Raw genomic sequence first — 21,260 nt, forward strand, 5'->3', positions numbered from 1 at the left:
CCCGAGTTGACCTGGGATCAACAAAGGAAATGGAAATCAGGTCTCCAGGTAACTAGCGGGCGCCTGCAGCCGCTCCAACCAAGCCAGAGAGTGTGGTGCTAACTCGAAAGAAGGATTAAATGCCGGGGTTAGAATGCAAATTGGCGCTCAAGCGCCGAAGAGGAAGGAAGGCCTTGGTTGTCTCATCTCGGTGCCTTTTTCATTGCACTGGGCGTTCTTATGAGTGAACTGCACTTGACAACGCGACTCGTTAAGTTAGGTAAGCAATTAAGCGATGCTCTTCGGCAAATCGCGTGACCGCGATTACGGATACCTTCTATGCATTCGGGCCTCCACCGCGCCAGGCAAACCGAACTGCATTCCAATCCAGAGCCCAACTTCCATATTTATTCCCCGGGATTGCCACTCCTGACACGATCAAAGGTCGATCTGACGATTCCCTATTCACTACTTTCCCTTGAAATCTTGACAAAAGCAGACGCTGTCCAGCTTTCCTGCAGGGATTTGCAAGACGCGCCACGGTTACTGTCGCGTTCGTCTCGCGCATACATCGATCGCAGCGTCCCAAGAAGACACAGCCCATATATCGAACCCCCTGTTTGGTCTCATTGAAGGAGAAAGTTGGCTTGCAACCTCTGAACGTGTTGAACCGAATTAATACCTGGCCTTTGCTTGTTGCTCATATTCCTCCGCTTTTAGGTTATCCTGGGCGCTGGCCTGGGGTTAGGGTTCACTTTCACAGCTTCCTAGGCAGCTCAGCAGCATGCCACCATGGCAGCCCCTACCATCTACGACGGGGTAGAAGGAAGGTACGAAGGGACTCTATTTAATGGAATCAAGTTTTGGGTTGCACAGCGGGTGCCCATTCGGAGTTCCATCGTGGGTAAAATCAAGGTAACCTGCCGCCTCTCTCCCCCCTTCCCCCCTTTCCCCCCCTTTCCCCCCCTTGTCCCCCCCCCCCCCCCCCCCCTTTTTTTTTTTAAAAAAAAACACGTCTGGACACGCCATGGCAACCCCTAACAGTGCGGCAGGACAATGGTGGCAAAGTTGTGCTGCTGGAGAAACACGCCGACGTGTTGATTGCCGACCACGCCCGCAAGGACTCCCCCCCGCGGTCGGTATCCTGGAAGTACATTGAGGACTCTGTCGCCAAAGGGGAGCTCCTCAATATTGAGAACTATCGCATAAATGGCACCATTGAACCCCGTCCAGCCGGGTCAACCATGCCCGTAAAAGGTACTCGGGTGCCGTTCACCCAGCTAGACGAACAGATACTCGTCACCTGGGTACGGCGGGCAGGGGTTAATACCCTTGGCAACAAAATCTACCAGCAGCTCGCCGAGCGGGTAAGCACTCAGCCATCTTGCTATTTGACGTGCGTCTCTAACTCCCAACAGTACCCCCACCACACCTGGCAGTCGTGGCGCGATAAATGGGTCAAAAAGCTGTCCTTACTTCCCGAAAATCAGCTGCCACCAGTTCTGGAGGAATTACCGTCCCCCAGTCCACAGCCAGGTGGTGGCATTCCAAGTAGTGCCACGCCCAGCGTTGCGGCCCTGCCAATTCCTCCGGCGGCAACCCCTCAGCCCGATGTCAAACCCGCTCCTCCGCCCCGTTCGGACCCGGTGAAAAGGGGCAGGGCTGTTTTTACTGAAGAGGACGACAAGCTGCTTATTGAATATGTGACGCAGCGCATGCGGGCGGGAAAGTTGCCAGGCGGCAACGTGATATACCAGGAGTTGGAACGCGAGGTCAGTCTCTCTTCCATGGCTGCTATCATCAAGCTGACCCTTCTCTCCCAGCATCCCCAACATACCGCGCAATCATATCGTAGTCGGTTTTTGCGGTATCTCTCATCGAGGACACCCAACAATAAATCAAATCATCGGGTGACCAACACCGAGCCTGATAGCCCCTCGGTTCAGCCTGTACCAGCCAGCAAGCCGGCAACCGAGCCTCCTCAGCCACACACACCCCCAGCTGTTCCAACGGCACCACCCGTCCCTCGATCAGCAGCCAAGTCAACAACGACAAGCCTACCCCGGAACCAGGCAACCGTCGATAATCATCCACCACCATCATCATCATCACCGTCGTCGCCGCCGCCGCCGCCTCAACCTAGCATTACGAGAGCCGTTGCGCACGCAGATAATCAACGCTTGAAGATACTGGAGGAACTAAAGTACAGAAAGCAACGAATCCTGGCCGCTAGGAAGATACAGCACGCCTGGAGAGCACAACGTCTGCGAAAGAAGCTGAGGGCCCTTCTTGCGATCGCCAGATTCCAAGCGAGAGCACAGGGTTTCTTGGTACGGCGCTTTCTTAGCATACCGATAGACCAGCCTGAAGGATCAACATATTTCCTCCAAACGGAGCGGGGTTTTTCTCAAAAAGAGCCTGTGACGGACGAACGTGAGCCTGAGCAGGGCCAGGAAGGCATTGAACCTTCCGCATCCCAAGGCGAGGCGGAGTCTTCAATCTTCCAGCAAGAGAACGAGAGTGAAGCTATTCACACGAACGTAGGGGAAGACACGGCCCCCGGTCTCGGTACCAAAATTACGCCCGTCTTGGCCCGCGAAGAGTTCTGGCGCAACTTCAGTGAGTACAACCTGCTCAACAACGTCACTTCCTCGCCATGGGCGCAAGTAGGAAATCACATAGTGGATTTCTGGGACCTCTGGCGGTGTGCTACCGCGGAGCCTGACCACGCATCCCGCGACTGGGAGGTCATTTCGGAGAACCTGGGCTTTGATTGGATTGCGGAACCGCATGTGCCGGTGCATTTGAAGGTTGCGTTTGAGAAGCATTTGCTGGGGTTCGAGGAGGCGCTGAGGGAGTTTGAGCAGTGGGAGGGTAAGGAGGGGGAAGAAGAGGAGGAAGAGGGAGAGGGAGAGGGAGAGGGAGAGGGAGAGGGAGAGGAGGCCGGGAAGAAGGGAGGATATGGCGAGAGAGACGAGGCTCAGGAAGAGCAAGGAGATTACTTGCCTCGAGAGTTTGAGGCGGGGTCTGCGGCCGAGCCAGACGACAATACCGTGGCTGTTTCGCAGACATCCGACAACTTTATTTCCTCGCCTCCCCTTGTCGGCTTGAAACGAGCCAGATTGCCGTCGACCTCGCCGTTCCACAGCTTAGTCAAGAAGCGCCCGCGATACGACCAAAGCAGCGAGATTCCCGAGACGCCAGAAACTCGTGCTGCACGAACTGGCCAAGGGACTGCTGGCGCATGGGCGGCCGCCACCAACCAGCAGACTCCTACCCGACCGCCTCGTCGTGCGGAGCCGGCAAGGCAACGGATCGAGCTGGAAACGCAGCTTCCCCCACCGCCAGGGCAAATCGAAGGGGCCGATGGCAGCGGCCCTCCCACTCCGTCACGACAGCTGCTCTCCGATGTTGGAGCAGCCTCTTCCCCCGTGCGGCCACCTCGAACCGCCTCGGCAGCCGTATCCTCAGCCGAACCGCCCCTCCCGTCAGTTGAGTACAATGAAGAGGAAGACTCCGATTCCAGCGACGCTTTCGAGTCCATCAGCAATCTCCCCGTCGCCGTCGAGCGCTCAATGCCCCTGGCCAACAGTGGCGGGAGGCCCCCCCGTCGATCATTACCGTGGCCGAGAGACCAGGGGGGCGACAGGGGCAAACAAGCAGCCAGCATGCCCGCCAACACCTCGCCGCCACACCACTGGCGCGCAGCCGCGGCAACAACCAATATCCGGATCCCTCCTCCCTCTTCGTCCACGGCGGGACGCACCTCCAGCCTGACCCCTCAATCCGTTCGTAGGAGGACCCCGATCAACCCAGCCCCGATCATGAACCACTTCCTCTCACAGCGGAAATACCCGCCCCAGCTCATTGCGCGCGCCATCAAGGCCACGACGTGCCAGTTCGCCAACGCGGGCGCGGTGCTCGACAGCCTCGCGCGAGGCAAGGGGATCCCGATCAACCTTCCCGGGGTGTGGACAGAGGAGGAGGACGCGGCGCTAAGGGGGATCGAGGGCTGGATGGATGCGCTGCGCGGGAGGATGCCTCCTCCTCCTCCTCGCCTTGCTGCGGCCGATGCAGCTGACAGTCAGGGCCAGCCGGGTGGTGGTAGAGAGGAGAGGGTGTTTTGGCGGTTGGTGATCAAGCATGGGAGGGAGAGGGTCTTTGGGAGGAGGGAGTTCTTGAAGGTTTGGGAGAGGGCCTAGAACGAAATATGCCGAGTCACGCTGGGTTTGATGTCGGGGTCGGACTTTGTCTCTTTTCTTCGTGTTTTCTTCTCTGCGCATCAGGTAGATGGGAAGTTGCCCGATTCAGGGGACAGAGGGTAAGTCGTGGTTGTTGGGTCAGGCTTTCATCATTGAGCTCGGGACGGGGACTGGTGTGCAGCATACGAAGCTATTCGGGTGCGGAATTTCGCAGGTTGCCAATCTAGCGAGCTGGTTTGATTGACCACGGTACGAAGTATTGTACATGCCAACAGTTTTATGGCTGAGCAAGCAGGTCTGTGCATCATCATAGGAGCTGGCTTCATGGTGCTGTGGGAAGAATAAGCGATGGTTACCGTCATCATTGCGGTCCCGTCCATTTCGTCGTGTTTCACACCGGGGTTGCATGCCGAGGGTTAAGATCGTGGCTAGTTACATAGTAGTTGGTCCAGCCGGGGAACCACTCCACATTAAAGCGGTCAATATTCCCTGTGGGAATCGACATCGATTGCTTTTTCTACATACTATGTAGGTCGTCCCGGACGCTGTGGCGCAGAGTAGTTGCAGTGATTTGTCGGGTAGTTTGTCATAGTGTCGCGACCTTCTCGGATAGAGAGGGTGACGAGCGCGTTACTGCTGCATAACTTCGTTGCACATAGGTGCGGACGCTCATACTCCGTATATATGTGGTCGGTATGTGTCTCCCTTAATGAAGCCTGCCAATGAGTGCGCTCTCGCTTCTTTCATTCCCAACGTTTAAGGTGGTGATGGAGTCGGTGGCAGGCAGCCTCTTCCGCGGAGGTTGGAAAATCTGGAGAGATCAGCACGCGGAAGCCGAGTCTGGCTGCGCAGAGCTGAGCTGGCTACAAGCTCCCTACATCAACAGCGTCCCTGCAGCTCCTTCCCAAGTGGTGCTGCTGCCGCAGGTAACAGTCAGACCCACTGCAGCTCAATTAACGGAGTCCCTCCCCCGCGTTTCAAAGTGGGTCCGATGGCACGCTCCGAGCCAAGTTTCTGGATGCGGCTCAAACCCAATCCCTACGGAGTACCACGACACTAGTTAACTAGTTAAGCGGGCAGCCTTCCCCTCCTCGCCCATGCCACGGGCTCGAATTCACCCGGGGCACTAATAAGCCCGAGCCCAGAGTCGACCGACTTTTTGGCATCTAGACAGTCACACGGCATCACACAGCCTCGCGCCGCCGACGCACTAATCACTACTGCACTTCTGCCCTGACCAATTCATCAGAGCCTTGCCAGTAGTTATCGGCCACGACTGCGACACGCTCAGCAAAAAAAAAAAAAAAAAAAAAAAAAAAAAAAAAAAAGTCACCTTATTCCACGTCTTGGGTTGCTGCTGATGCTGCTGAGGTCCGAGCGGAATGAGTTGGCTGGCTTCCTTTGGCCGGTTGGTCTCCGACCAATATACGAACCTTTTGCTTGACCGACCGACCCGCCCGGCCCGGCTCAACAGAAGTTCTTTGGTGTGTGGTTCAGATTGGACGGAGCCGGATTTTGGGCTGAGGTTGGGCGGCATATGCCAAGGCCTACTAGCCCAGTTTCGACGATGGGCTTGATAATAAACACTACACAGTACGGGACTAGTCCTGGCAACATGCGGCCCGCGACTGTGGCTTTGAGCCTTGCCGGCGGCGCACTGTCGCGGGAAGCGTAGACCGGCCGCGGGGAAAGGAAGGGGGGGAGGGGGGAAGGCTGGTTTTTTTTTTTTTTTTTTTTTTTTTTTTTTTTTTTTTTTTTTTTTGGGGGGGGGGGGGGAGAACCGGTTATAAGAAGATGGCATCGTGCCCTCGTGCTGGGGCTGGAGCCTCGTCTTGCTCGCTGCATTCAAGCCCCGTTCTCTCTCCCTCGTCTTCCCTTCCAACTTCGCGGCCTGTACTGTGCATAACGAAAACTCCGACAACTAATCACACGACATATCCTCTGAGAGTTATACGCCTGCCAGACAGGCCAAGATGCGTCTCGGCCAGCTGGCGACCCGCGCAATGCTGGGCGGCGTGTCCATGCCCATGCTCCGTGTGGACGTCAAGACCTCGCCCAACCCCGCCGGCCTGCTCGTCCGCCAGTCCTGCGACATTGGCGAGACAATGTGCGGCGATGGGTGCATGCCCTTTGGAAGCGACTGCTGCGATGAGTATGCGATTTGCTCTTTCCCGGCAACAGCCCGTAATCGTCGGATCCCACGCTGACATGACGGCGAAATAGGTACGGGTACGGGTACTCGGGATACTGCGAAATCGGCAGATACTGTACGCCCGAAGGCGGCTGCTGTCGGGTGAGTATATTCCTCAACCCCCCTCCCCACTGATCACTTAACGCCATGCCAATCCAGGAGGGGACTGCTAACCGCCAACAGAATGGAAAGACTTGCAGTGGTCCGCCTAGTGGCTGTGATGAGGGGGAGGAATTGTGCAATGACGGGTGAGCGAACCCCCCTTCTCCCGGGAGTCACCACCAACCTCGGGGCTTCTTGCTGACACCACGTCCCAGATGCATGCCTGAAGGTGCCGTCTGCTGCCCCGACGGCGGCTACTGCAGACCGGGAGAAGTCTGCGCGGGTGGCAATTACTGCGAGGCCGGCTCTTCCGCCGGCGGCGGCGGTGGTGGAGGAGGCGGAGGAGGAGGCGGAGGCAGCAGCAGCAGCGGGTGCGACGAGGGCAAGATCACCTGCGACTCCGATTACTGCATTCCGGAGAGCGGCACGTGCTGCAGTAGGGGTCTGGGAGAGTACTGCAAGGCAAGTTCCACCGCATCCTCTCATACCTGCCTCTTGGCTCCCGTCACACCATGACTGACCCGTCACCCCCTGCACATACAGGCCGGCTACTACTGCACGAACGGCGGCTGCTGCCCGAACGGACGCACCTGTACCGGGAACGGCGGCGGCGGCTCAGGAGATGACAATGACGACGGTGACAACGGTGACGACGGCGACGACGATGACGGCGGTGATGATCCCGACTTCACTACTACCACCAGCACAGACTTTGAACTCAGCACGAGCGCAACCTCGTTCGAATCCACGCCCACCACCACCAGCCAAGACGACTCCGACTCCCACCTGGAACCTACCAGCACCGACTCAGACGTCGACAGTTTCCCTACGGGCGAGCCGGAACCCACCACCACCACTGAGACCTCTTCCCCCACCGATGAGCCTGACTCTCCTCCCACGTCCTCCTCGCCTGGGTCGCGTGGTGATGGCTTTACGGTGCCCAGTGCTGGAGCGAAGTCGGGGTTGGCGGTACCCGGCAGGTGCCTGGCGCTGCTCATCGCCGGGGTGATGGCGTTGTTGATCTAATCAAGCTGAGGAGTGAGTTCGGCATCAACAGACTGAGGTTATATTCATTTGGTCCTTTCAAGGCTTGCTCTGTGCTGTCTCATGTCCATGTATTGGAGTTGCGAGAGTCTCGCGGTCGCGCCAGATGTACTTGTGACCCTAATCATTTCAAGCTAGCTTTAAACCTCTTGACTCTTTCAAGCATCTCCGCTATCCACCCTTCAGATTCAGCTCGGGGGGTGAATTGTCGGTGGCACACAACCGGTGAGGAACCCCCCCTCGGGGTACGGGTGTCTATTGTTGTGTTGAACCTCTTTCCCGCTTAGCTACTTATTCTCGGTATAGTTTTCCTCAGCCAGGTGCCTGCCTGCCTGTCGATATATGCAATTATCGCCCCTACAAGACTCGCTGCCGGCAGACAACCTCCTGCGAATGGAACGGTTCCCACCCTCTAATCACACGCGGGCACTACTCAAACGCAGCAATCCACGCTGGCCCGTCCCCCGTCGCCTTCCCACCGCGTCCTTCCCGACACTCAGCGGTCAAAAGGCCGTCTTAGCACCTTCTCGACACCTGGCTGCCGAGCCCGGCGAAGGACACAGCCTGTTTCACAGAGCTTGCTCAATGGCGTGGGGCATCGAGACTGCCGCAAGCTGTAATCTCGAACCCAAAGCTTGCACCAGCGACGCAGTCCGCTCAAACTGTCAGTGATTCGGGTAAAGCGCATCGGATGAACTGATGCTCCGGGTCGGCCGAACGCTCTTCTCAGCGTTGGTCTCTCCGCATATACGCCCTCACTCAATGAGGATCCTGGTCAACTCAACAGGCTGCTCGGACAGCATCCTCGATCCGTCCAGGCTAGTTGGAGCATTCCCCCAAACCACCCCCGAGCCGCATCCAGCATGGCCGTCATCCTCGCCAGGGCGCCGTGATATATATATCTCTGGCCAATCTCCGGCCAAGCAGGAAGGAAACTTGGATGGAGCCTTCTTTGCTGCCCATGACGGGCTCTCCTTGTCGGGCCTAGAAACCCTAGCTAATCAATCCCTCATCTGCCTCACATTCAAGTTGATCCTCTTGTTCCGCATCCACCCCCTCCACTCTTCGTATCTCCCCCCCTCGGCCGGCCAGTCCTCCAGATAGTCCGGACAGGTGCCCTTGAGCACCTTGGGCACGCCGTGCCAGGCAAAGCGCGACTCCTTGGTCATGTAGACGGCGTCGCCCGACCTCAGCCTCAGCAGGAGGAACTCCTTCTTCTTCTTCTTCTTCTCCTCCTCCTCCTCCTCCTCCCTGCCGTCGTCCCTCCCCGGGACGACGGCGGCCTCGCCCTCCTCGTTGGGCGCGATCATGAAGAGGCCGTCGCACCCGAAGCTCAGGCTGACCAGGCCCTTGTCCGTCTCCTCGGACACGTCCCGATGCATCATCATGGTGTCGCCGGGGGAGTAGAAGTTGACGATGGCCGCCTCGGCGCGCGTCTCGGGGAACAGCGTCTCGAGGAAGCCGGCCACGTCCGCCGGGAAGGCGGGCGGCGACCGCCCCGCCTCGCTCTCCGGGTACACGCGCCTGGTCCAGTCGTACTGCCCGCCCAGCGTCACCCAGTGCAGCTTGCGCTCGAGCGCTTGGCGGATGGTCAGCGGCTTGTGGACGCTGGGGTCTTTGGGGCTAAAGGAGGTTGCGGAAGACGGGGGGTACGAGAAGAACGAGATGTCCTTGTCGCTGTCGTCGTTGTTGTTACCGTCGACGTCGTCAGCGTCGCCGCCGCCCGTGACGGGTTCTGGGTAGGGAAGATCGAAGTGGAGGTGGAGATTGGTCTGGTGGACGGGATTGCTGAGATCGCGGTGGATGAGGCGTCTGAGAAGGATCTTTTGTACCTCTGGTGGGACGAGAGAAGGAATGATCAAGAGGCCTGAGATAGGTGAGTCTCGCGTGCGTACGGCGGACCCGGGGGGAGAGAAGTTCTGGCTCGCTCACCTGGTAGAAGGGGGTGATAGTATATCGGGACGTCCTTGCTGGCTTGGAATTCGAGCGTATCGCTGGGGCAGAGGTGCCGGAACGAGCGATTCAAGACCTCGGAGGAAATGCTGCCCGCGACACGGAATTCGGCGGCGCTGCTTGGGTCTTGCAGGTCGTCGACATCTTCGCTCCGTACGTCCTTTGGCTCCGTCTTAGAGACGGCCTTCCACTTTGCCCTAAGCTCGTCTGACGGCTGCTCATGAGCGTCAAGATGTTTAATGTCGACCGTCATCCCGGCAATTCTTTCAAAAAATTTAGTCACCCGATAATGGATGTTTACCCAACGAATGCCGGACTAATTATGGGGTATTGAAAATGAACACCACCAAAAAAAAGGTTTATGATATCTCGAGTGTGCACGCTTTAACGGCAGCCAAATCTTGACCCAGAAATCGGTCGATCATTTAAAGATTGGTTCCTGCATCTGCTGCCCCTTGAGAATCCATCGCGGGGTTGCATTCCTTGGCTTCGCGAGGCCCCTCTATAGAACCCCCGAGTTTTTTTGGCATGTGCATGCAAGCGCTGAAAGCTCTCTTAAATAAGTGGGTCTGCGCCACGCGGGGCTGATGTTCTCGACGCGCTCTTCGCGTCGCCCGTTCCCAAGCAACCGATTCCATTTGTTGACCTGCGGAAATTTAACCGTTGCATCAGCCTCCGCTCCGACTTCATCGAAGCCCAACTCTCGGACCACTGAGCACCAACCAACGACCTACGATTGTAACGAACAGTTGAGTGCTTTTTCATGGCGAAGCGCACCTGACGACTTCTGTCACTTCTGTCCTTGTCCTCTTTTCCATTTTTTGCTTCCATTCTTCTCCGTCAGCAGGTTGTTTTGTTTTTCCCCCCTTGCGACGGTTGCCCCTCGTTCCCAGCCGCTGCCAACGCATAACCCCCACCCCCCATCCGGCACCGCCAACCCCCCGTCCCCGAGAGAGTGAAACCGCCGGGGATTCTGCATCGCAGCCGCCGGGGTTTCCGAGGTTTAGCGTTGTATTTCGACCGACCCAAATCTATCGACCAATCGACCGACTGACCCAATCGTTTGGACATTCACCGTTGCGTCAACAGCCATGGAAAACTACCAGAAACTTGAAAAAGTCGGAGAAGGTCGGGCTTGCCATCTCCTTTCCCCTTCTGACGTTGTTTGTTATCGTTAACGTGTGTTCCCCCTTATAGGAACTTACGGTGTGGTATACAAGGCTCGCGACCTCAACAATGGCGGTCGCATCGTGGCCCTGAAGAAGATCCGCCTCGAAGCCGAGGACGAGGGCGTGCCATCCACCGCCATCCGGGAGATTTCGCTGCTCAAGGAGATGCGTGACCCGGCCATCGTGCGCCTCTACAACATTGTCCATGCCGACGGCCACAAGCTGTACCTTGTCTTTGAGTTTCTCGACCTGGACCTCAAGAAGTACATGGAGGCGCTGCCCGTCAGCGAGGGCGGACGGGGCAAGGCGCTTCCGGAGGGGACCGGCGCCCAGCTGCAAGGCATGGGTCTCGGCGCGGCCATGATCAAGAAGTTCATGCGCCAGCTCTGCTCGGGTGTGCGCTACTGCCATAGCCATCGCATCCTGCATCGTGATCTCAAGCCGCAGAACCTGCTGATCGACCGCGAGGGGAACCTGAAGCTGGCCGACTTCGGCTTGGCTCGCGCGTTTGGTGTGCCGCTCCGTACCTACACCCATGAGGTCGTCACCCTGTGGTACCGCGCCCCCGAGATCCTGCTCGGCGGGCGCCAGTATTCGACCGGAGTGGACATGTGGTCCGTCGGATGCATCTTTGCCGAGATGTGCACCCGCAAGCCCTTGTTCCCAGGCGACTCGGAGATTGACGAGATCTTCAAGATCTTCCGGTGCGTATCGGTCTTTTTATTTCGGCGCTCTCCAACCACATGCTAACATTTAGTCTTTTTTTTTCTCCCTTTCCCTCATATTTACAGCCTCCTCGGCACTCCGACTGAAGACATCTGGCCCGGCGTGACCAGCTACCCCGACTTCAAGTCCTCCTTCCCGAAGTGGGTGCGTGACCACTCGGTACCGCTGTGCGCCAACCTGGACGAGGCGGGCCTGGATCTCCTGGAGATGATGCTCGTCTACGACCCCGCCGGCCGGATCTCGGCCAAGCAGGCCTGCAATCACCCGTATTTTGAGGACCTCGAGCCGGACCCGCGCACCGCCCAGTACAACTACCACTAGGACCGGGAGTTGGGCTGCATGGGTATCAAGACGGTCCATCCTGCGGCTCGCCGGCGGATGGTGCCCGCCCCAAGCCACAACCTCTAGAGGGGTTCAGCCGGGTCGAGCGAATCGCCGCCACCGGCTACGGCGTTCCTCGGCCAACCTAGCCATAGCCTGAAGCATACGATAACGCGCTCGAGTTCAGGATACTTGTCGACCATGGGCACTATCTCTTCCTCCAAGAGCATCTTACAGCGGCGTTGCAGTGGGTTTGAGGCTGCTCAGCATGGATAGGCAAGGCTCGTAGGCGTATGATGTTTGGGAATGGCATACCGGGGGGGACAGAGAGGATGGGGTTGTTCATTAGAAAAGGAACCGTGTGGCGGAGAGAGTTTCTTCTGGGGGGAGTTTCTCACATCGCTGGGCTCCAGCCGCCGTGTGGCGGACCAGATCTGAGACTTTGACCTTTGGCCGTTCTTAGCTTGCTGTCCGACTTGGATCAGCCAGCTTCCTTTGTTCTTAGATTTATTGCCGTGGCATGGCGCATGACTTGATGTACCGAGTAGCGACAAAGGATTGCGCAGGTACGAACTCGATAAATTGTCTTCCTCTGGACCCAAGGCATATCTTTCCATGTGGAAGGAACAAAAAATTGCCTAGGCGAAAGAGTGTCGGAAGATGATCAACAGAACGGACCAGCGATGTCCCTGTGGTAATGAGATTTTGACTAGCAGCAGAGTCGATGGACACATGGAGGTTCTCCTGATGAGGACAAACAGCGCAGTGCTTGTTAGACCTCATAAGCCTCCCTAGGTATGAAGAGCAAGCGCTCTTCATTCCTCCGTTGGTGCCAACCAGTCCCACAAGACCTCCTGTTGACTTGCCCGGCACGTATCAGGACTTATCACGTTGGAGCTCAAGGTCGAGGGGCAATTTGGCCATTGCAATGTTCAACCCCATAGCGAACAGCACGTGGTATACTAATCCGTCAGAGGGACATGGACACACACTGTTTGATGAAACCTCCTCACTCTTTCTTCCTCCCTTCCCACACGATTTGCCGTAAGATGGGTATATATATGTATGTGTGGCACAGCACGATTGTGATTTCGGTCTTGATATCGGACACCATGCACTCACTCGCCACTAACCATCCATCTGAGGCGCTACATGGCCGCTGATACCATGCAAGACGATGGCACGGTGGGTGTCCTTGTCGCTATACCTTGCTTATGTGAACGGTTCTGAGTTCAACAAACCCTGTCCTCATCATCCGTTCACCGTCCGTACTTTTGGGGTCCGGGGGCAGTGGATTCAGGACGAAATATCTCGTACTCCGTAGTAAACCGAGTTGACGAAAGAAGGGGTGTGGGGTTGTTCAGCGAGCGCTCGGGGCACTCTTCTGGGAGCCGTGTTTGCTCAAACAGGTCTCGACTCTTGATTCTCTTTCCCAAAGAAAGAAACAAGAAAATAAAATAATTAATGTCAACTGGCTGTCTCACTTGGCACCAACTCTTGGAGCAACTGAATCAAGACCGAGCAAACACGGGGCATTTGCGGCCCATGAGTTGGTGAAGGACAATCCGTGCCATCTTGATGCCTACCCAAGCGTGTTTTGACCGGTCTCGGCGTAAAATAACTGTTTCACGAGCGTAGACCCCACGGGCAGGAAAATGGGAGAGGCTCAACCGCGTTAGTTCAGCCCTGGGAGACGGTCCGCCGTCGCACCATGAGTCCCTCCCGCGGGCCATAATTGGAACATCAACCTCTGCGGCTCACGACGATGCTGCTGTCCGCTGGCACGGTAATTAAACAAGTTTGTTTTGAGACATGCAGGCTGCCGATGCACATACCAAGTAATCCGCACCATTGACGTCGGATGATTGCAAATGTTCCCGTACTGGTTAGAGCGGCTGGCCAGAGAGAAACCGGGTCAATCCCTGCTTAACGGTTCCTGGCGCGACTTGGTTCGTAACATAACTACGGAGTAGTTATTGCCAATCACAAAGCGGGAAAGAGCATCAAAATTAGCATCGCGGGTTGTTAGCACAGCCAATTGGAACTCGGAGCGAAAACCTTAAAAAGGAACTCAAACTTCTCAAGGCGCCAAGGCGCAGTCGCCGCCAGATGTTCTGCTGCTGGAATTTTTTGCTGCTAAGCGCCGCTGGGCCTTCTTGCCGCGCCTGTCTCTTTGCCTGGCGGCGGCAAAGACGGGCGCTTGCATTTTCACCTGCGGCCGCGCCATACATTGTTCTCTGGCGAAGAACATCTCGCGTCGTTACCTGATCTAGTGTAGTGTAACGCGGGCTACTGACCATTGCGTCAACGAGCGTTTTGCGGCATGACCGCTGCAGTTTGCTTCGCTCTTTAGCAACGCCCTTCATCTGTTGTTTTTCTTCCGGCTAACATGGTTGCCTCGCCACCCTCGGGTTCGCTTGCCTTCATGGCCGTATTTAGAGCTTGGAAACACTTCCAACTTCAATTACGGAAGTAAGACGGGTCCTGTTTTGCGGCCACCTTGTCTTTCATCGTCATCTGATAGTCAGGCCCTCGGTGGCACGGCCGCGGCTACTAGACCTGTCGCCCGTTACGCAGGCGGAAGCTGCCGAACCTGCAAGGGTGTGTGTTTGTTCAACTACTGAATTGATGCCGAAAAGTGGTTTGCATTACGAAGTAAGGAGGAGTTGTATACGGGATATTCGGTCTCGGATTCGGTCCGCCCCTTTGGAAAGCTCGCCCGAACGCGCGGCAGTTCCACTGTTCAGCTTGAGGAGAGTGGCTGGCAGTGTCGGACGCTCCAGTTAGTTATTTGGTTTAGCAACAAGCCACGCGCTGTTGAGCGCGGGAGCTTTGTCATCGTCGGATGACGCCGACTAATCCCGATGACGTAGTTCCCTCTCAGCCACAGCCAAGTGTTTGCCAAGACCTTTTGCTAGCACAGGCACATTGCGCGTGAGCCTCCACGAGCATGGAGTCATCCCCGCTAGCGCACGGAGCTTCTCGCACCTACTGGACCGTATTCCCGCGCTGTTGCTCAAGCTCGGCCATTTCACGGTGGCGTTATCCGGATCGGCCTCATTAAAAAAACATCGTCGGCGATGGGAACTTCCACAAGCGACACACCGATGCACGGCAGTGCTGAGTTGGTTCGGCCCGACGGACACGCCGTCGTCGCTCCTGACCTCTCTCCCTCTGCTAGCTCAAGCGCGAGCCCGAGCAGCGGATTGTTTCTTCTTCCCAATGATGTGTGCAGGTGCAACATTACGGGGCAAGCGAAAAGCTTTTCCCGCGTACTGTGGTAGTTGGTGTATGAACACACAAACATTACGAAGTAGAGCCATTACGAAGTACGGCCTAAAGTTGCTTTGCGCAGTCCCTGTAGCGCGATTGGACCGCGAAGCAAATTTTCCCAGCACAACTTGGGTGCAGCCCAATCACGGAGCCCGGTGATGCTGCCGCGGAGCTGGAAGAGGTCGGCGGCGCCGAACGAGATTCGGAAGCGACGTAGAGCGGTCCTGCCGGGCGGGCCCCTACCGTTTTGTTCCCTCTCCCCCGCCCCTTTCTCGGGCCATTTCTCCACGCCAAGGGCGAGGGAAGAAGGATGCCGTTGAAGGATGGGCGGTGTGTCTGGCAACTCGGTCCATTATTACTGTACGATGCGAGACGGATGATGCGGGGACGGGAGCAACGGGGAGACGCGGGGTATCAACCGACGTTAGTGCACCTTCAACAGCGAGAGGGTCATATTCGCCGCTCGCTGACCGCCCCGTCGGTCAATAGTGTATGCTCGTTTGCAGCCATCGGCTACTTTAGATGTACGATCCAGGGGCAGGGGATGCTTTTGAAAATCGCCACCGGCTGAGTGTGTTTTTGACGTCTCGATACCGCCGTTTTAAGTTTGGCTTCGGCAGGAGTGTATGGATATACTGTTAGCTGTTCTTTTGAACTAATTATACGGTGGCTCTCCGGATGTTGAGTGTCTAATCGTCGTGGTCTCAAATGTATACGCAATCAGAGCTTTTTTTTTTTTTTTTTTCCGGGGGCGGGGGGGGCCAACGGGTACCTGCAGCGATTTGAAACTCGACGTGAATGTTTGGTTACAATGCTTCAACCAGCCTGGGCGAGGCTTGTGCGAGTCTCACTTCCAAAGCTTGCTTGATGGCTTTTGCATTTTGTCTCCTCTTGTAAAAGACGCTACTCCTTCTAATCCAGCTCGGGCAAAAAAAGGACCTGCCTCAGACAGTACACACGCTAACACTCGTAGTCGTAGCGTTGTTCACAATCTCCTGATGTGTGCATTACGCTCATGGAGTGCAGAGGGAAGGAAGGCATGTGGCCCCTGTCTCGGTCGTCGTTTCCCCACATGACACAGGCCCCGCGTTTACAAGCAATGTCTCGATGTCACTAGACAAAATTCTACTGGTACGTAGTTCTAGGTTAGCAATCTGTGTACAAGCCCTGAATCTCTTCAAATATCTAGATTTGGCATCAGGATCAGGTACAAGCAACCGAGTGTTTGAACCAAACGCCGTCAGCATTGTTTCGTTTCATCGCCCTTGCTCTGTCGCCTCGCAGACTCTTGGCAACCCGGGGTGTGTGCCAGGATTGCGAGGGTACATAGTACTTTCAGGCGTTGAGGCAAGGTTTTGCAACTGCAAAACACCACTCGCATGTTTCAAGTTTTGGTTGACACCTCGCCAATGGCAGCCAGAGGTGGCTGAATTGCTGGCACATCAACACGCCGCGTGCCATGGGTTAGAAGAGCTAGCAGCCATTCAGCACCCGTGTTATGCACCCTCTTGGATGCTGCACTGGATCAAAATGCAAACTAACACCCACACTCATATCAGGGTGGCACAGGGCGAGCGTTGAAGGGATGGGTTGCGCGTTGTGCTGTGTGCTGGCGGTGGCCACGTCGCGTGCGACCCCATCTGTCGAGGGCATGGTGTTCATGATAAAGACACATGCTTCGGGATTGTGATCATTCCTCCCTTGATGCGGCAGCCAGACCGCTGGAGATCTCCCACCCGACGTTGCATTGTAGTGGGTTGCTACCCTGTAAAAGTCAAGTTACCAAACTCGGTAAACCCTTCACTGGGATAACACTCCGTGCTCCGTTGATCTGATACATCTGCGAACGATCCGGTATGTGCGGAGTGCCAGCGACGGGAAAGGGGCATATTGGACAAGATTGACCTGTCACCGCGATTTTGCGCGATCTTCTTCCTCCTCCCTCGGTAGCACGTCTCTTCTCTTCGTGCAAGTCGCCAGTTTCAATAGTTATTCTTTTTCTTCTTTTTTTCTGCCCCTTGTCAGGGGATTGCAACCCAAGAATCTGCTTTACCAGAAACAACCGCCGGCCGCTTGTTTTAAAAGGCGCAGTATCACCACAAGCTGTTTGCAGACCGCTTAAGAAAATCCGCTTGGGCCGATACCCGCAACACCCCCTCGGGTGAATCCTTGGACTCACCGCCGGCAAATCGACTACTACGTAGAACCCACCATATTTTGGATCGCAGGGCCTGTTTCCAGTCTACCAAGATACCACCAATCTTGTCCCATTTCATTGGCTCAGAGGAATTCCTAGCACAAACGTCTTCTGTTTCTTTTGCTGTCCTTTCGAAGGCAGCCCCACTCCGCTTCGCCCCCCTTTTGCCGCTGCAACAGGAGAGCGAATCATTCTCGAAACGCCGACTTGCGGGTTGCACTGGGCGACTCCTCGAACACGTTTGCGCTTCTCAACTGGCGCAACGCAGCTCCAGCCGACGCCCGCTCTCATTTTTAGCGCGCGACTGAGAACTCCCGGCCAACTTCACCGCGCTCCTGCATCTCACGGCCGTATTAAACCTTCCTAGAACCCTCAAAGCACGGATCCAGGATTCTTGACAAGTCGCAGCATTACAACTTCCACGACAGCGCCGATTCTTCTCTTGTTTGCGACTTTCTCTTCCGCTGGATCGGAATTCTGACGCTTGTAACGTTAATTCTCGGCATCGTCGACCGATCCCGACCGCATCGACTCGACGATTTGAAGATCCGGGCCTGCCAATGCACTAGTGCACAGACCAGAACCCGCTGAATTACGGAGCTACCTACGGAGAACACCTACTATACACTACTTCGCGCCCCAAGTTTGGCTTCTGACTCGACCCCTGAATCGGTGGTCGATCCTGCCTGTCGCTTCCCCGGGATCGCACCGTCAGTGTTTAATTACTCGATACACCAAAGCATCAAGACTCCGCAGCCCTGCGACGAGATCAACCCATCGTGTGGCCGTTCTCAGCACGATTGACTCTGCGGTTGCCACCTTTTGCTGCTCCCCAACCGCCTCTGAGGCCTGATCTGTCTCGCACGCAAATTCGGAGCGCTAGACCCGCTTTTCCCGGGTCGCCACCGCTCCGACCTGCTCGTTCCTTGGCGCGTTCGTCTTCCGGACCCTACGTGTAGCATCTGTTGCGGGTTGTGGGGAAACCGGCAGGTGCACTTTACTCTGTTAGTACGAAGTACGTCGAGCAGAGGAGCCCAAGCTTGGGACACTTCCGCGCAGCTCTTTTGCCAGCCCACCTCTTAAGAGCCCGAGGCATTACCAAGGCATTGCTCGCTCGAAGCCGGAGTTGTCCGCTAGGACCTGCGGCTCCCTCGCGGGTTATTGGCCACATTTTGCTTGTCATAGTTGCAGCTGCTGCCAAGCTGCAAATTTCAGCCAGACTCGCCCTTCCCCACCTCCCCAAAAAGAATAGCCTGGACTCGCTGATCGCGCAACCCGGCCAGCGGCGACCGATACTGCGGGCCAGCGCAACACTGCCAGATTGTCCGGCAACCCCTGCAAACTCCCACCCCCTCCACCCCTGTCCGTCTAGGCGGCCACCCCTGAACGCCTAGTGTACTGCGCTCAGCCTCGTGGACGGGCGCACCTTGCCATTTTGCAAGGAAAAGCCACTGAGACACGCATCCAAGAGGACGCCCATCAGCCTTCTGGCCGCCTCCGCCGAGCCCGCCGATTCGGCCTCCACCCCCGGCTTTTTTGCCAAGCGACTTGCCCACCTGAGCTCCGCCGCGACAGGGCATCTCGTGTAAGCTCTTCAACAGTTGATGCACACCCTTGTGTCCATCACTTCCCCTTCTCCACATCAACTAGCGTGGTGCCCCTTTGGGAACCTCCTATAACTCTTGGGGCATTTCCCTGATCTCAACCCAAGTCTTGAAACCCGTCAACTTTCTACCCGTATACCCGCATACAACCTCACAGGAGAGAGGCAGTCCGGCACTTCTCTCCCTCCTGTCAGCGGCACTACCAACCATATATCCCTAATCATCACTCAATCGCCATCAACCAAGAGCCCCTCCCCACCTCACCTGCGGCACTCCGCACAAGAAGGGTCTCTCACTCACCACCTCAACGACATGGACTCGATGACACCCGATGTCAACATGGACGGCATAACCTTGCTCAGCCCGGCTGAGCTCAATGTCCTGGCCATGGAAAGGTTCATCTACAAGCGCGTGGATGAAGACATGGTGAAGTACCTGGCAGAAGCCGCCGCTGGTGTCATCCAATGCGATTCAGACATGATCCCTCCGCCGACGCAAGTATCACGACGAGGATATCCGACGAGAGCTGTCAGGAGCACCAACACCCCGCTTCCCTCTCTCGAGCAGTTCATCTGGCAGCTGGTCGATTCCTCCAACGTGCAGGTGCCCACCCTCATGTCCACCTTGGTCTACCTCCGCCGCCTCAAGTCTCGCCTCCAGCCCATGGCGAAGGGCCTCCGCTGTACCACGCACCGCATCTTCCTGGCCTCGCTCATCCTCGCGGCCAAGTACCTGAACGACAGCAGCCCCAAGAACAAGCACTGGGCCCACTACAGCGTCGTGTCAACAAAGGATTACATTTTCGGCTTCAGCCGCACCGAAGTCAACCTGATGGAGAAGCAGCTCCTCCACCTGTTGGACTGGGATCTGCGCATCACCGAGGAAGACCTCTGCCGGGAGTTTGAGCGCTTCCTGGCCCCGCTCCGCATCGAGATCCAGGACGAGCACATCGAGATGCAGAAGGAGCAGAGGCGGAGACGCCAGAAGAGGGAGCAGGAGATGCGCGAGCGCAAGTTGGAGGAGGAGCGCCTCGCCCGCCAGCGCGAGCGCGAGATGGAGGCCGATCTCTGGCGACCTCTTGCCCAGTCCCAGGCGGCTTGGATGGCTTCTCGGGAACGCACCGCCTACGTCACGCCCCCATCCTCGCGCGGCACTTCGCGCTCTCGCCAGGCGACTTACACCCCGTCTCACTCCCGGGGAAGCAGCCGCGACGTGTCGCCGCCGGGCCTCGAGTCGAGCGGCTCGTCCTATGCCGGGTCGACCACCTCGCGCGCGACCACCCCGCTCAGCGAGGCCGACATCACCACCGCCCACCAGCCGTCCATCTTTGACGGCCACGAATACGGCGCCGGCGGGGTCTACGCCTCGCCGATGGACGTCCAGGAAGTCTTCGACGAGAGGCCGCCCAGCGTGCCCGAGAAGGACGTCGTCTACCTCCAGCAACAACAGAGCCGCGGCAGGAGGCACTACCACCACCACCAACCCCAGGTGGCGGCCAAACAGCCACAGATGCTGCCGTTCGAGATTACGGCGGACCAGCTGAGGGATCTGGAGCAGTCGGGCAGGAACGCATCTGCCAAGAAGTTCAAGGAGATCTTTGGACGCGTGTTTGGTACCGCACGGTGATCCAGCTCTTTTGCGAGCGGATGAATGATGATGATGATGATGAATGACATGAGCGGGGCGCTTTGGCACCCTTTTCTGTCTTGTCTGTTTATTTGTTTATTTATTTATTTTTTTGGGGGGGGTCGCATACGGGATGTTGGCAGCCTTCTGCATTCCTGGTGAATGCATTTGTCTGCTCTAACATGCCCGACACGGAGTACGGCGGTCACCTCGGTTCTCATTACTCGGCGCGCTTTGCTATGTTGTGTTTTTTTCTTTTGCACCCAGCTTTGCTTGCGCGCAAAAGCGAGATGCTAACACTTTACTGCGTCGGCGGTGCATCATCATAACGGGTAGATCTGGATAGATCTGGCTTTTGGGCGTGGATATGTCTGGTATCGACCGGAGGGTTCGGTCTGGCGTTCTCATGCCACACAGCATCATTCATCAGAGCATCATAGCATGGGCATCTTAGGGACATTGGGGCGGGTTTATGATGGTTTGGGTCGGAAACCTAATCACGAAGAATGTCTCTTTTATTCGGCTACATTTACGAATAGCTATGAGAGTGGCGGAACGGCAATAAGCTGTAATAGTGTAATGATCACATGCATTTCGAGATGCCACCTTTTTTTTTTCTTTTTCTGGACTCTTGGCTTCTGGATCATTGTGGTAACCCCCTGGATGGCTTGGCGAGGTGGCGATGGTACAGAGGAGTTGTCTCGGGGACTGACGCGTCCGATCTCCCACGCCACCTTCAGGGTGACTGTTACACTACTAGGTGCCCCAGCTAGACCCGGTCACTGCGGTCGATTGCCCTGCACTAACTAGATGGGCACCTCCCGACCTTAGCTGTCGGCGTCAACCAAGAGAGCCACCGCCGCTCAGGCCCGG

At 56.7% G+C, this 21,260-nt stretch overlaps 7 protein-coding genes across 7 annotated transcripts; 5 read left to right on the forward strand and 2 right to left on the reverse strand.

Moving 5' to 3' along the window:
* Positions 1 to 771: 771 nt before the first annotated feature.
* Positions 772 to 4,250, forward strand: P884DRAFT_314581 (TRF2-interacting telomeric protein/Rap1 C terminal domain-containing protein; the record flags this gene model as incomplete). Its single annotated transcript, XM_069445243.1, has 4 exons — positions 772 to 894; positions 1,032 to 1,346; positions 1,398 to 1,751; positions 1,803 to 4,250. 4 exons carry the CDS (start codon positions 772 to 774, stop codon positions 4,179 to 4,181), a joined length of 3,171 nt encoding a protein of 1,056 aa, XP_069294777.1. The 3' UTR covers positions 4,182 to 4,250.
* A 1,756-nt stretch (positions 4,251 to 6,006) lies between these two features.
* Positions 6,007 to 7,657, forward strand: P884DRAFT_230210 (uncharacterized protein). Its single transcript, XM_069439778.1, has 5 exons — positions 6,007 to 6,333; positions 6,405 to 6,474; positions 6,556 to 6,620; positions 6,690 to 6,978; positions 7,018 to 7,657. The coding sequence occupies exons 1-5, from the start codon at positions 6,155 to 6,157 to the stop codon at positions 7,498 to 7,500; spliced, it is 1,086 nt and encodes a 361-aa protein (XP_069294778.1). The 5' UTR covers positions 6,007 to 6,154; the 3' UTR covers positions 7,501 to 7,657.
* Positions 7,658 to 8,519: 862 nt separating this feature from the next.
* P884DRAFT_208546 (uncharacterized protein) lies at positions 8,520 to 9,724 on the reverse strand (the record flags this gene model as incomplete). Its single annotated transcript, XM_069438881.1, has 2 exons — positions 8,520 to 9,385; positions 9,451 to 9,724. 2 exons carry the CDS (start codon positions 9,722 to 9,724, stop codon positions 8,520 to 8,522), a joined length of 1,140 nt encoding a protein of 379 aa, XP_069294779.1.
* A 478-nt stretch (positions 9,725 to 10,202) lies between these two features.
* P884DRAFT_332022 (kinase-like domain-containing protein) lies at positions 10,203 to 11,741 on the forward strand. The gene is made up of 3 exons (XM_069445756.1): positions 10,203 to 10,599; positions 10,669 to 11,344; positions 11,432 to 11,741. The coding sequence occupies exons 1-3, from the start codon at positions 10,563 to 10,565 to the stop codon at positions 11,685 to 11,687; spliced, it is 969 nt and encodes a 322-aa protein (XP_069294780.1). The 5' UTR covers positions 10,203 to 10,562; the 3' UTR covers positions 11,688 to 11,741.
* A 1,513-nt stretch (positions 11,742 to 13,254) lies between these two features.
* On the reverse strand, positions 13,255 to 13,707 carry P884DRAFT_263654 (uncharacterized protein; the record flags this gene model as incomplete). Its single annotated transcript, XM_069441777.1, has 1 exon — positions 13,255 to 13,707. A coding segment is annotated over exon 1 (172 nt), but the record flags the coding sequence as incomplete, so codon positions are not given.
* A 1,448-nt stretch (positions 13,708 to 15,155) lies between these two features.
* On the forward strand, positions 15,156 to 15,531 carry P884DRAFT_208662 (uncharacterized protein; the record flags this gene model as incomplete). Its single annotated transcript, XM_069438892.1, is given in 2 exon segments — positions 15,156 to 15,387; positions 15,407 to 15,531. Coding segments are annotated over 2 exon segments (357 nt in total), but the record flags the coding sequence as incomplete, so codon positions are not given.
* A 3,542-nt stretch (positions 15,532 to 19,073) lies between these two features.
* Positions 19,074 to 20,387, forward strand: P884DRAFT_280119 (uncharacterized protein; the record flags this gene model as incomplete). Its single annotated transcript, XM_069443402.1, has 1 exon — positions 19,074 to 20,387. One exon carries the CDS (start codon positions 19,074 to 19,076, stop codon positions 20,385 to 20,387), a length of 1,314 nt encoding a protein of 437 aa, XP_069294783.1.
* Between the last annotated feature and the right edge of the window lie 873 nt (positions 20,388 to 21,260).

This window comes from Thermothelomyces heterothallicus (assembly GCF_042370625.1).
Source record: "Thermothelomyces heterothallicus CBS 202.75 unplaced genomic scaffold P884_scaffold_26, whole genome shotgun sequence".
NCBI lineage: Eukaryota > Fungi > Ascomycota > Sordariomycetes > Sordariales > Chaetomiaceae > Thermothelomyces > Thermothelomyces heterothallicus.

Coding starts and splice junctions, on each gene's coding strand:
- P884DRAFT_230210 (XM_069439778.1), top strand. CDS start 6,155: ATGCGTCTCGGCCAGCTGGCGACCCGCGCAATGCTGGGCGGCGTGTCC. Junction 6,334..6,404: donor GGAAGCGACTGCTGCGATGA/GTATGCGATTTG, acceptor ACGGCGAAATAG/GTACGGGTACGGGTACTCGG. Junction 6,475..6,555: donor CCGAAGGCGGCTGCTGTCGG/GTGAGTATATTC, acceptor AACCGCCAACAG/AATGGAAAGACTTGCAGTGG.
- P884DRAFT_332022 (XM_069445756.1), top strand. CDS start 10,563: ATGGAAAACTACCAGAAACTTGAAAAAGTCGGAGAAG. Junction 10,600..10,668: donor ACTTGAAAAAGTCGGAGAAG/GTCGGGCTTGCC, acceptor TCCCCCTTATAG/GAACTTACGGTGTGGTATAC. Junction 11,345..11,431: donor GAGATCTTCAAGATCTTCCG/GTGCGTATCGGT, acceptor TCATATTTACAG/CCTCCTCGGCACTCCGACTG.